The sequence below is a fragment of the Rhipicephalus sanguineus genome, chromosome 2 (assembly GCF_013339695.2).
Source record: "Rhipicephalus sanguineus isolate Rsan-2018 chromosome 2, BIME_Rsan_1.4, whole genome shotgun sequence".
Taxonomy (NCBI): domain Eukaryota; kingdom Metazoa; phylum Arthropoda; class Arachnida; order Ixodida; family Ixodidae; genus Rhipicephalus; species Rhipicephalus sanguineus.
Genome location: NC_051177.1, coordinates 49,401,887 through 49,416,268, shown reverse-complemented (window position 1 = coordinate 49,416,268; position 14,382 = coordinate 49,401,887). Strand labels below are relative to the sequence as shown.

Here is a 14,382-nt window from a genome sequence, read left to right as displayed (position 1 = left end):
GAAATTGCGCATGAAACGAAGACCCGCAGTCGCGGATGTTTCGCAGCAGACGCACACGCGCCCCCCGCGTCATCCGTGTCATGTAACAATTGCGTGCAGCTGCGCAAATAGCGCAGTAAAACAACCACGATTACGTTCTATAGTGGCGCGAATCCGTTCGGTATTTACCGGTTACAAACCCTGAGGTTACGAGGCTTACGTAACGACTAAAGAAAACTTTTCTCAGGGTCGCTTTATTTAACTGCGCGTCTGCTACACTGCGGCGATGTGTCTTCGCCAAGTCGGTAGATGTCTCTAAACGCGGCAGCGTGGCCTAGTTCTTAAGGCTCTGTACATGCGAGTTCACGGAAATCTGCGTTTTGCTGGTGCTAAATCTCAACCTATAGTATTGTATATAACGGGAGTGCGGTAAGCAATCATGGGAAAAGACAGGAAGACCAAAAAAGACAAACTGGACGAGTAAGTAGCGAGCGAACTGCGTGCGATGTTTCGGCACGTAGCACCACATTGCATCAACCGTATGTCGCCGACAATAAGCCTAACGTTTTAGCCAAATAAACGTATACCAGAGCAGCCTTCGTTGTTGTTTGACCGTGAAAACGCACTTTGGGACCTCTAAGTTCCAGTGTAACCCATCACTTTGCATGTGTAATTGCTCTCGGGTGCGTTGACAGGTTCACGGTCATTGACGGCGTTCATGTATGTGCCGGTGCTGTGGCATAGTGTTTCCTTCAGACGCCGGCAACGGCATGTTGCGCATTCTTTTTTTGCGTATTAGCATGGTCTTAGTGCACCCTTTAGAAAACTGTTATCTCGTTTATCAAAACGATCAGCTGTTGCTCACACAAGTGTAGGTATATTAGGCAAAGCTGCCTCCCCATATCAAGAGGTCACGCCGGCGTATCGTGGCAGCTGTTAATCGGTTCATTAATTAGCCGGCTTCTAAATTCCGGCGCAGTTGCTTCTAACGTTTATTAAGCACACGGTGCAAGCAGCAGGTGAAACTTCTTTGTGGTCTCATTGACATCTGCTAGAATTATGATCGTTGGTGTACCAAAATAAAGAACAGTAATAATGAGCCCTGAAATTATCGAAAAGTTTTCATGGGCGATTTTTTTTCCCACTTGCAGTGATGACACCTTGGTGCAGGACATGGACAGTCTCACCATTACTGAAAAAGGAGGCGCCAAGAAAAAGATGACGGTACTTTCCCATGTGTTTTTTTTTTCCTTGTACATGCCGCCTTGTACATGCCGCCTGTTTGCTCCGGTTTTGGAGCTATCGGCTGAAATGGCGAAGTTTGGTGTTCGTTTGTGCGACATTACCTCGTATTATGCAGACACGGTTTCTTAAGTAACACAACTCGGTCACAACATCCCAGAAAGGAATTTTTTTCATTGTGGAGCTCCACTTCCATTGTCAAAACAGGGCGTGCAAACTTCTGAAATCCTAATGTCAACCTTTAAAGCTGCTGATTGCCCAGTTTTGTTAACACGATTGCCAATATCTGTGCAGTGACAAACAGCTACGTTCAGGCTGTGTCATCCTCGCAGGTCATTTTCTTAGTTATTTTTTAAAGTTTTAAGCCCATCACCATTCTTTGTTGGATGTTGAAATGTTGTACACTTCTTTTGCTGGTTAGACTGATGTTTTACAATGCCTCGTTTGCTTCATTTCACAGGTTGACACCAGTGGCGACGGCCTCAATGACGAAGCGCCCGCCCGCAAGGGCAAGGCTAAGAAAGGCACGAACAAGCTAGACGACAGTGATGACGATGAGCCAGCCAAGCCTGCCAAAGGTCCAGCAGGTAAAAAGGCGAAGGGGAAGAAGGGCCGTGGCGATAATGACAGTGACTGGGACGATGATGATGCTAAACCAGCTGCCACAAACAAGAAGGGCACGAAGGGAAAGCGTTTTGACGACAGCGACGAGGAGGAAGAGGTTGCGAAGCCGGCTGCAAAGGCGAAGAAGGGAAAGAAGAAGGCAGCCGAGGACAGCGATGATGAAGTCGAGCCCATTAAACCTGTGCAAAAGGGAAAGAAGGGCAAAAAGAAAGGTGGGAATGAGAGCGAGGACGACGAGGAGATCGCCAAGCCTGCCAAGGGAAAGAAAGGAAAGAAGGGAGACGACAGTGAAGATGAGGACGAGCCTGCCAAACCGGCGAAAGGAAAGAAGGGAAGGAAGAAAGGAGGTGACGACAGTGACGACGAGAACGAGGAAGAGACCAGACCGGCCAAAGGCAAGAAAGGTCGGAAAAAGGAAGACGATAGCGATGAGGATGAAGACACGAAGCCTGCCGCCAAGGGAAAGAAAGGAAAAAAGAAGGCGGGAGACGAGAGCGATGACGAGGACGACGTCAAGCCCGCCAAGGGCAAGAAGGGAAAAAAGATGGCAGTGGGTGATGAAAGCGACGACGAAGAAGAGGTTAAACAGCCTGCTAAAGGGAAGAAGGGGAAGAAGAAAGGAGACGAGAGTGAGGATGAGGAGGAAGACAAGGTGCCACTCTCGAAACGGAAACAGAAGAAAGGGAAGGGCTTGCTCGATGAAAGCGGCGATGAGGACGACGAAATGCCGAGTGCCCCTGCCCTGTCGAAGAAAAAGAAGAACAAGAAACAGAAGGATTCTGATGATGAAGACGCGTCCAAGGCACCCAAAAAAAAGATGGGCGGTTTCGCACTCCTTGATGTTGGAGACGACGACGACGATGATGTGAAGGACGTGGACAGTGCAAAGGAAGATGTTGAAGAGCAAGAGGAGAAGGTGAGGCTGTGTGTAATGCATTGGTGAAAGTAGTTGCTTACGGCTGGAGAAAACTTGCTGGTCCAGCTGGTAATATGTAAACTGTGAGCCAGTAGACAATGAAACCGAGGAGAAAACCATTTTCATTGAACTTTTGAAATACTTGTACATATTGGTTTAGTTTCTGATTTCTGGTTTAATTACTGCTGCAAAGAGAAATGAAAGTGGAAGGAAGGTTGCAGCAGTACTTGGGTCATACGGAGGTCACTTATTTGGCTTTTGTGGCAAGTTACTGTTTCTTGTCATTTAGAAACCGACCAAGGACGGTGAAGAAACATTTATTTTGTGTAGTTATTGAGAGTTAATAAAAATTTATCTCCCCTTTGCATAGGCATAGTAGCCAAAGGGATATTGCAGACAGTCAACCATACCACCTCCAAAATCTTTACTGTCTGCATGTGTGTGTGTGTGTGTGTGCGTGTGTGTGTGTGTGTGTGTGTGCGCGTGTGTGTGTGCGTGCGTGTGTGTGTGTGTGCGCGCGCGTGCGTGCGTGCGTGCGTGCGTGCGTGTGTGTGTGTGTGTGTGTGTGTGTGTGTGTGTGTACAAATGCACAATACATTGAGGGGTCAGACCCCCCCTTCCCGTTTCACTTCATTAACTGTTGTCTTTGTATGGCTGCCTAAAAATTGTGTAACATGTGAAAAAGATACAAGCTGATTTGTAGCATCACCATTGCAATATTTCTTCCGCAATACTTTGCATTTGTAGAAGCAGAGAAAGAAAAGATGCTTAATTGCACTTGTGGGTTCAGGTTGTTTCTTGATATGAAAATGAAACACACTTGCACTCCATAACAAAAAATACGGTTGTGAGCGCTTTGACGTTGGCACTAAAAGAATACAGCTGACATCTTGTTCGCTGCGAAGCATCAGTGAACAAACAATTGTTTACCCTGTTATTCTTCCATTGCTTACTGCTACCAGGTTGTAAAAGAGGAGAAGAAAGAGAAAAAGAAGAAGGAAAAGAAGAAAAAGAAAAACCAGGATGATGATGAGCTGGAGAAGATGCTAGAAGAGCTCACGTTGGAAATTGAAGGCAAGAAACCACCGCCTACAAAGGAGTCTCTGGCTGCTGCTGCTGCTGCTGCTGCAACTGGTCAGGAAGGTCAAGAGGTGAGCGTGCTTTGTGTCAAGGTCACGTTAATGATTATGTCAGCAGCATATTGAGACCAGTATCAAATCGGTCACGTTTGCCAAGTGTCACTCATCAGTATAGTCTAACCTTGTTATAACGAATTAACATGAGGACCATGAACTAGTTCGTTATATTCGATAATCGTTGTAACAGTACAGATAGAAATCATCACTAACAAATCAGCAGTTTGGCTCAAGAAAAAATCCCAAATGTAAAAACAAATTATCCTAGGCTTCAAACTCGCTATAAATGAGGTACTAGTCCTTACCTTTCTCCTTGTGGCATTACGAAGTAAACAGATCAAAACACAAGAACGTGATACAGTATAATCTCATTAAAACAGACCTTCATAGTGAAAAGGATTTTGGTCTGTTGTAAAGGGAGCACGTAAAATCCAAGTACTGTTACAACAGACTTTCATGTAAACACTGAATGGGTCTGTTATAACCAGAGAGAATTACGAGTCACAAACGTGGTCTTATTATTAACGGGGGCCAAATAATAATGCGATTTTTGGAAAATCGCATTTTTAGTTTCTGTAGCCCATTTTCTATCTGATTCGAAAATATCTTCACTGAAAACTACGTAGAAGTGCTGCGAAATTTTTTTTGCGTCTGCCGACTTGGCGAAAATTGTGGAAATAGAAAAAAAAAACCGTTTTTCAAAATTATAGCTCCGCAACGGCGCAACTGCGCACCACCATTTTGGGCTCGTCGTAAAGAGCATTTCTCCTTGTTCAAGTTCTCCATTTCGGCTGGCTCCTCCTTTCAGTAACAAGCGTATAACAAGCGATGTCGTGGCTAGGCTAACTCCGCTCACGGTGCCGATGTGCAAGATAAATCCGAACACGAGCATCGCGCCAGCAGACATGTGAAAGTGAGGAAGCCGCAATGTTCTTCGTTGCAAGCAACAAATCACATCGTCCGCTGGCTCTTCAGAACCGCAGATGGGCATTTTGCGCGTCGGCAGCGGACCCCCCGGCCAAGCTCGCCGCGCAGCGACCCCTCGGAGAAGCGGTGGCAGCGGCTAGCAATTTCGCGTGTCCGCATCCCAAAACGCAACACCAAGCACGCTGCGCGCCGATTTTTTGTCTCTACAGCTAGGCGTAGCTGATCATTGACAGACCGGGGATCGGCGGCCTTCGTTCTTTGTTAAATCAGTACGTCGATAACCGTGGAGCGCTGTTCCCGTCCCGAAAGTGTGCTAAGCGATGTTTGAAGTCAGAAGTTACTGAATTTGATATGTCCGTGGTAGAAAAGTCCGCTCTAAAGGAGTCCTGACCACCTTGCTGGCCTGACATTTTAGTCAATTATATATCCGAATGTCCGTTGTACCAGAATCCATTGTAAACGAAGTTCAATCAATGGAACAAATATGAAGATCGGCATAACGCCGTAAATTGGTATGTAATATCCGAATGTCTGTTGTAAACAGATCCGTTGTAACGAGGTTATACTGTATTACAAAAAAAAAAAAAAAACGTTCTCTTGACAAAACATGCCTGCGTTCACATTTATTTGATGAAAGATGTGACAACATTTTAAACCAGATTTTTAATGTCACAACCACATTTTTAAAGAAATGTGGTTGTGAATTGCCTTTCAGTAATAATTTTGGTTTTTATACTGCCTTTTGAGTTTTGAGCCTCATGCAAGACAAATATTTGTTCCTTACAGCGAATACGCAGCAGCGCTCGTGTTGGTGGTTTCGTTATGAAAATAATAAATGTCATTGAAAGGAAGCGTGACCACCCAATGTTCATATTTAGTTCACTATAACTGACAATTCACTGTATCAGTATTCATTATAACGAGGTTCTACTGTGTAAATGTTTTTCCGGTGCGGTTGCTCTACCGTCCGAGCTGACCAGGAGGCCAGCAGGTGGCAGCACAATCACAAATTGGTTAACTCAAAGCACATGAACATTGTATGAGCAGATAGGTTGCATGGAAGTTTGCAAGATACAAAGGTTTCATTAAAAGAAAAAAAAAACTGCTTTACAGCCGTAAATAGCAGGAAGTTGCAAAGAGAACTCTGTAAGAACATCCGTCTCGCCTTTTATTTTCGACTAGTAAGTTCTTTAAGGTAACATTGTTTGAGTGCCCACTTCGTGAATCCGTTCTGATGAGCATGAGTTTGCAGGGTGAAGCCAAGGAGGCTGCAGCTGGCAAAAAAAAGAAGAAGAAAGACAAAAAGGCTGCTGCTCAGGAGGAGCCTCTTGAGGGGGTCGAGGAGGCCAAAGAGGTCAAGGACGAGGTAGCCGCACCAGCTGTTGAGTCTAAGAAGGCCAAAAAGGTGTGTATGTTGGTTGGTGGCAACATTCCTACTTCCGTTTACATTAACCTGACAGCGTGTACATTTCCCTTTGTCCGACACCAGCTATAACCTCCTTCCAGGGGTTTATGTTCCACCAATTGAGTACAGTCGCCGACCGTTTATTCGGACGCCGAAAATTCGGACATGCTCGTTTATTCGGACACCTTCGCGGCACCGCCACTCGTCCCATTGAAGTAATGTAAACTCACGACCGAAAATTCGGACGCCCCACAGCCCGCCGTTCGATTTTTCGGACTCCGGCTGGTTGATAGAGCGCGACGTTGAACGCCATAACAAGCTGTCAGCAATGTTTACAATATTTTTACTAGGTTGCCAGCACTGAAATGTTGCACTGGCTATAACTGGAGGTCGTGCCAGTGTCAAAAATCCACGCAGAAGTTACCGATCTCGAAGGCTATGTTTGTTGGCTACACGTAACGGTTGCCTTTTGGCTTTAGCCAGTCACGTATCCATTGAACGGCTACCACGGCCAAACAGCAGGCCAAGCCAAGCCAAGCTTGGAATCGGCTCTGTGCGGCGTTTGAGGCGAATGACAGCGCGTACGAGTACGACACGGATCCTAATTCGGACGAAGAGAGTACGACAACAGATTACAGAAGCGCTGCAACATCAACTAGACCAACATCATTTCCTTTTGGCGTGTGAGGGTTTGCGTTCTCATGTTTCTGTGGCTAGGCCTGATCTGCATCCCGAGCTTTGTGTCCTGCTCGTGCGAGGCCTGATCTGCTGAAATTGCTCCGACGCTACCCGTTCCATGTGCGCCGTCGGAACTAAAGATACGCGGCAACTACAAGGCCCTGACGATGGCGAAAAAAAACGGCGATTATTCACCAGGTGGAAGTTGCTTGGGAGTTTTCGCCGAGTTGGGCGATGAGATCATCCGTCAGCTACTCGAACCAGCGCATGTGGACAGTGACTGCCGTGATGACGCACCTCCCACACCACAGCCATCAAATGCGGATTTAGCGTAGGCTGTTGCAGTGCTATTGCCGACCCGCAGGGGTGGCCAAACATTGGCTGAAATACAGGCCGACTTGGTCGCGCGTAAGCGTACATGTGTACAGACGTGCACTAACAAGTTTTTTCCGGGCGCTGGGCCAATAAAAGTGCTTTTTTCTGGTGAATCCTTTTTTTCGGACTCCCGATTATTCGGACTTTTCAGCGGTTCCCGCCGAGTCCGAATAAACGGTCGGCGACTGTATAGGGCATTAGCCATCTCTTTCTCTTGATGCAAGACACCAGTGTTTTCATGCACCGCACGAACCTTCTTCAACTACCCTTTCCTGTTGCGTCAATGCGATCCACCTTCCTGAAGTATTTTTCAATAGTTGGATGCAAGTTGAGAAGTCTGGAGAAGCCCAACCCACACGATTGAAGCGTGGTAACTAGAGCTGTGCGAATAGCAATATTTTGGGTGCGAAGTGAATTCGAATACAGTAGAACCCCGCTGATACGTTTTTTAAGGGACCGTAGGAAATAAACGTAAGAGACGGGAAACGTAAGAGCCGAAAAATAGGAAAAACGGTAAAATATTTAGTGATACAGAATTTTATTTCAATTCTTATGAGCAGCACGAAAATTGGCGCGCTCAGCCGCGATCTAGTCGATGGATAGAAACGCGGAGCTTAGGACGGCCTTATCCACAGAAATGTAATCAACGTATGTGATTTTTTTTAACACCAACAGCTGTAGGCATGAAAGAACTAAGCACACGCAATCACGACCGGCGCGGCGAGTCCGACCGCGAACCGCACGCACGACCATGCGAGCTCCAACCAGCTCGAACTCCTCCCGTTCTCCGACAAATAACGATGACGATGAGTCTACGCCAACGCGATGGCAGAAGTGAATGCCAATCTCGAAGGCCTTGCTTTCGCAAGCAATTACGTCATACACGCCATGTTTGTGCAATGCAAATCTCAGAGGCTATGCTTTTGTCAATAGTAAATGCCAATCTCGAAGGCCTTGCTTTCGCGAGCAGTTACATCATAGACGCCATCTTTGCAATTTGAATCTCGAAGGCCATGCTTTTGTTTGCATCAGTTGAAAGATTCTGTTGCTTGCGCCTCTCATGCGGCTAATATTACGGTCAAACGAGGCCAAGCTGCGTGAAAATGCGCCATGGCCGCTCTCTTTGGTAGTCACTCGGTCGGCTCCGGGCGCACTTCGCGACGTATCATACGGGAACGGTCCGACAGTTATGACGTAACAGCGGGGTTCCCAATACATTGTATCCTATGGGAGCTATGCCGGGACGGGCGGAAAACGACGTAACAGCCGGGAAAACGCAGCAGTGAGGAACGTAACAGCGGGGTTCTACTGTATTGAAGTATGAGTGCGGATCAAATCGAATATTTTTCGAATATTTCTAGAATATTTTTCGAATACTTTGAAGCAAAATTGTAGAAAAAAAGAGGATTCCTAAGCATATTCTTATGAGATAGCAACGTGGAAGTGTTTCTTTTTACTAGGCTGATGAAGCACTGCCGGGGTGGTGTTTCATAGTTGTCTTATCAAGAATGAGGCAATGTAGAGGCCGAATTGTATTTATGTACATGATTTGGTGCAACCAAAGTGTTGCCAGCAACACTTTACACGATAGGCAAAGGTGCCATTTTCTCAGCCTCTCCTCCTCTTTCAACTTCTGTGGAAGCCCAACTGATGTGGCGCACAAGGGTGTGCTCCCTTCAAGTCCGGAGCTCCAAATCTGCCTCGTAGGCGTCGATATATAAGAACATCTGAAATTCTGGGTGCTAAAAAGCTTCAGCGTCCGTTTTTTCGGACTTCCTGCCCAAATTTCAGGCCCAAAACAGCATTAATTGAGCCCCCAACTCTGCCACATCTTTCATCTTCATGTTGGAACCAGCGTTCTCTTGAGTTAATAGGTACACCCGTCGGCAGAATAAGTCTGGACGCGCGAGCGACGACTGCAATCAGATAAAACTGCATCGCTGCGCCATCTGACGTGGGAAGTGCGCATGCGCGTCCTTTAAATCTTACAGCCACATCTTTTTACTCGCTTGCAGCGGACCAGCGATTACATGTAGCGTTTTGCGCCAGGCGTCGCTTTCTTTCTTCTATCCGTGACGTGCTCAATTGGACAGGCGCACGGTGGCAGTGAAGTGTACGCGGCCTGCTATGCCCTGATTAAAGAGGTAACGTATCTCGTCTCAGTGGCAAACCGGTGCCACACACATCATTACTTCTCTTCTCTGCACGTTCGTTTTAGTTGAATCGTACCATGTGATACTGAAATACGAACGAGGGCACCGAAAATGAAAAGGCGTTGAGCCGAAAGAATGCTTTAGTTTATTAACATAATATAGCTAGACGCAGGCAGATCACCTTACACATGCAACCAAATAGGCAAGTGGACTAGAAAAAAAAAAGAAAAAGAACTGTCGCTGTAATCGGCGAGTGTATAGAGATTATGTAAATCACAACGCGGGGGTTCCGCGTGGCTGCAGAAAGTTGCAAAAACACGTGGCAGCAGTGATGAACTCAAAAAAGCTGAGCCACAGCTCAAAAGAACACAGCATGTTCATCAATGAGTAGAAGTTCCCTGCTTCTCTGTACTCTAATTGTGAGCTCTTCGAACCACGATAAAACGGGAAGGACGCTTGAGCTTCGCCTCCAAGAGTAGAACACGATAACCTGATCGGGCCTAGTTGGCATCGCCTTCTCCATAATCAGCCTCAATGTGCCGTGAGGAAAAGAAAGCCTCTGCGGGTAACATTGAACACATTTTTGCCACGCAGAACGCGCTGATTTTTTTCGCACTACCAACGCCACTAACGTAGACACCTACACCGGAATTTCTATGAAAGGAGCTTTTAACACCAGCGCGTTAAACGAAAGTTCGGCTGCTATGTGAAGCGAGCCGCGTAGCGTACACTTCACCGCCACCATTCCCCGTCGAACTGAGCGCGTCATGGATTGAAGAGAGAAAGCAACCCCTAGCGCAAAACGCTACATGTAATCACGTGGTCCGCTGCAAGCGAGTAAAAAGATATGGCTGCGAAATTGAAAGGACACGCATGCGCACTCTTGACGTCAGACGGCGCGGCGATGCAGTTTTATCTAAAGTCCCTTAATATATAGAAAGTAGCGACACTCTCCTCCATATGCTCTCCAAGTGTCCAACCCTCCTCTCCCAAGTGTTCAAACCTTATCTATATCGTAGAAGGCACTTATCTATATCCTCTCCCAAACGGCCACCGTGCGGCCGCCGGCCCCATAACCCAGCTCGCACCACTTTCCTATCAAGAATGCTATGTCACGCTGATAACGCGCGCGTTTCCCGGGCGACGGCCCGTGAAGCGGGGTGGTGGAAGGCGGGAGAGGAGGGTGCTCGGCGTGGCGGCTAGGTTAAAAGAAAGACGGTACTTCCTCAAAAATATCCAGGGACTTTAGTTTTATCTGATTGCGGTCGTCGCTCACACGTCCCGACTTATTTTGCCGATGGGTGTACATCTGCGACCGTAGCGGAGCTTGAAAGGCAGCTTTGCCGCAATACGGGGGTGTGATGAGGTGAAGCATATTGAAAATCTAGGGACCACTTTCAATCGGACGTTGACTGTCTCTTGACAAAGTTCGACCGTAACGGAGCTTGAAAGGCAGCTTTGCCGCAATACGAGAGTGTAATGAGGTGAAGCATATTGAAACTCTGAAGGGGTCACTTTCAGTAGGACGTTGACTGTATTTGTTTTTGGGAAGTTTGAATAGTTCGAATAGTAAAATTCTACTGTGAATCGAATTGAATAGCAAACACTATCCGAAAAATATTCAAAATTTCGAATATTCACACACCACTAGTGGTAACCTATCGCCTCTACAATTAAAGAAAAAATACTGCTCATGCACATGGCAATGTTCTCCGAAGGTGGGGGCACTGTCCGTCCGTCTCATGATGTTAGTCTAGAGTGCGCACCCATTGGTGCAGGCTTGTGTGCATCCACCTTTGAGGAGGAAATGCCACAGACTTAAGTTGTATCAGACTATAGTTACACGAAGGTGATGTGCTAGAAGTTAGATGTGATAAACCACCTGTCGTGTCCATGTACAGTAGAACCTCGTTAATACGTACCCGCTTTAAGCGTACTAACGGTTAAAACGTAGTTGCGACGAATCCCCGGCCGAGTCTCATAGAGCCTAATGCATTCGCTGACCGCTTAAGCCGTAGTGCGTACCCTGCGTACCGCGATAACGTTTTGTGCCATGAAATTTTACTGCGCCGCTGAACTTCCCAATGCCACAGTGTGCCGCCAAAAGTTTTCAGTCTTTTCGAGAAGTGCGTAGATCGGTCGATCACCGATTCCAACTTCCGCGCGATGCCTTTGCGGGTAAGCATCAGGAAAGAACGAAGGTGAGGCGGCGGCCACCGACGAACGCGCCAGCATGACTTATCGCTGACAACCTTATCACAATAAGTATCTTCAGATATCTGCTCGGGCACGCGTGCAGCGCAGCACTACTTTAAAGGGGTCATGAACCACTTTTCCAAGTAATGATCTAATGGCCTCAGTATCGGAGTGTACTGCCTCCCGAATCGATTGCCGCAAAAATTTCTCGAATCCGTCAAGAATCAGCGGAGTTACGGGGGTTTGGCGCACGCTCCCAGCGCTTTCTCTCTTTTCTCGTGCCGGCGAGCGCACTGGAAGCTAGACAGGGAGGGATTGCATGGGGGAAAGAAGTTGCGCCAGCGCGCGTCATGAAACGCGATCGCTCTCCCGCTGTGATTCGCTTGCGCGAGTGCAGCTACCGTGTACTGAGGAGTGCGGCGCCGGCAAGTGGCGGCACCCCGCGGCAAGAAGCGCATCTGATCCGAACGCCGCTCTCGATTTACGTCGGCTATCGGCCAATAAGCATGCTATGTCTCTTGCGACGTACAGCGGACAGATGCCCCGCCCACCGACGAGAGTGAGAACCGGCCTCTGTTTGAAAAGAGGGTGCCTGGGGAAACGGCAACTTCGCGCTCCGCTTGTGGCCATTACGCGGCGCGCACGACTAATATTTGGCAGAGCACTTCATAGCCGTGTCAGCTTTCCGCAGGATGTGTTTTTTCAATCAGCCCAAGGGGTGCTTCATGACCCCTTTAAGCCTACCGCACGCATTTAATAGGTGACAACCTGAACGCGCTGGGCTGCCGATAGCTGCCGCCTCGTTGTGCGGGGCCGTGTTCAAGCGCGCGCCGCTTTGTAGAAACGAAAGCAGCTCGCTGTTGCGGAGTTGAGCGTTGTTGGTCGTGGGCGACGAGAAACCTCTTTGCATAGACGCTATCACGCTAAACGCACGCGTACGGTACAGCAAGCGTAGCGCTGTTGTAACCATACTGCACGCTTTTATTGGGCGACCACCCAAACGCGCTTCCGTCCGCTGCCAGGACCGCTAGAGCGTCGTGGAGTGATCGCTTGCAGGAAGTTCATCATCGCCGCGTTAACCGAACAAGCTCATCTGTGCTCATCGCCGCATCTGTGCACGGTCTGGAGTGAAGTGGGTACGGAGAACACTCCCACGACAAATGCGCGCGTGCGGTACAGCAAGCGGCCCTGCGGCCCGGCAGTGACAGCGTGAGCCGAGAAGGCGACGCACTGCACGCAACTAGCCAGGAGACGATCGGCTCCATGCAGCCGTACCGCGTTTCACTGGAACTGTGTCAGATTTCATTTAGTAGCAGAGTGCGGTACACACGCACACACATATATCGCGGAAAGCCGACACTGTCCGTTCTGTCGCTACGTTGGTCACTGCGTATACTGAACCCCGTAATAGTTCCGAAATGCTCCTTGGCGTCGCCACCGCGTGCTATCGGCACTATCGGACGGTCGTGCGAGAGTACCAGAACCTTTCCTCCAGTTTGGCAAAAAGAAGGAATAGGCTTTGCAGTGGGTACTTTAGGCAATATTTGCTGTGGCACTGTATTTATTTATTTGCTGGCGGTGATGGCGTATGTGAGGAGATGCAAATTTTTACGTGGTGGTTAATGCGTACTACCGTTTCGTGCGTAGTTATGCGGCGTTCCCTGCAGGTACGCATTAACGAGGTTCCACTGTAAAGAACTATTCCCACCAGTCTGCCTGTTATGCTGTTGTTACGTGGGAGACCTTGACTACAGTTAGTGCAGTTACACAACATGCCAAACAGTGATTAGAAAATGTGAATAAGCTTGGCAACACCCATTTAATATAACCTATGTTACTAAAATCGGCAAAATGATGAGCAGTAAATGACCCCTATGCAAGGCGGATGCTTCAGACTCCCAATTCATGGACAGTTGATCCCGGATACACTCAAACCTCATTATAACAAAGTCACATTTGCCTTGAAAATAACTTCGTTATATCCGAAAATTCATTATAAATGTTTATTTGTAACACTGTAGCTATGACAAGACTATTCTTTATTTACTTCGTTATAACCAATAATTCGTTATATCCGTGTTCGTTATATCGAGGTTTGAGTGTATATCGAACTCGAAGGGGACCGCAAAATAGTTCGATATATAGAGAATTCGAAATACAAAATGGGTATATTTAAGGCTTAAATTAAAGCACTGCAGGCCTCGACACAGTTTTCGGAAATCGTAAAAAGCGCGAACATTATGATTCGCTGACATGTGCTAAAGAACAAGGTGACAACTTCTTTTTCAAGTTACTGCACTTTACTTCGCATGAAAATAGACCGCAAACTTTTCTTGCTTCTTGCGCGTTGTGAATTCATCAAGTCACCGTGGATATCATTGAAGCTTTCCAAATAAGCAAATTCAGCACCTTCGGCAAGCACTGTAGCGACTTCGGAAAGCACGATGTAAGCACGGTAGCGCGGTAAAGGGTTTAGTGGTGGCAGCGGCGTCATTGGCATCTTCAAACCGCACGGGTCCATTTCCGCAGCACCGGCAACGTCAGCTATGATCTCGGCATCGATGCAGTCATAAAGAGCTATGTCGTTATCTGCACTGATGAAGTCGCTCACTGTGCTCCCGTCTGATATGTTGCAAAATTCACTGATGCACTGTACGCCGTAGTCAGCGGTCATGACACGCCCAAAGTCGTCACCTGGCACCAAGGCCCGCAATGAAACGGAGCACGACTGTGCTTTACTTGACGTCGCTC

At 47.6% G+C, this 14,382-nt stretch overlaps 1 protein-coding gene across 3 annotated transcripts in view; it reads left to right on the top strand.

The window, feature by feature from the left end:
• Positions 1 to 100: 100 nt before the first annotated feature.
• The window catches only part of LOC119382908 (eukaryotic translation initiation factor 5B), a 50,647-nt gene continuing 36,365 nt past the window's right edge, over positions 101 to 14,382 (top strand). The window contains exons 1-5 of one of the 3 annotated variants that reach the window (XM_049412340.1): positions 101 to 459; positions 1,131 to 1,203; positions 1,682 to 2,761; positions 3,724 to 3,912; positions 6,077 to 6,229. In XM_049412340.1, coding sequence (XP_049268297.1) covers positions 419 to 459; positions 1,131 to 1,203; positions 1,682 to 2,761; positions 3,724 to 3,912; positions 6,077 to 6,229 — 1,536 coding nt within the window. In that variant the 5' untranslated portion in view covers positions 101 to 418. The remainder of the gene's footprint in view (positions 460 to 1,130; positions 1,204 to 1,681; positions 2,762 to 3,723; positions 3,913 to 6,076; positions 6,230 to 14,382) is intronic. The other 2 variants (XM_037650814.2, XM_037650815.2) reach the window with 2 other exon arrangements.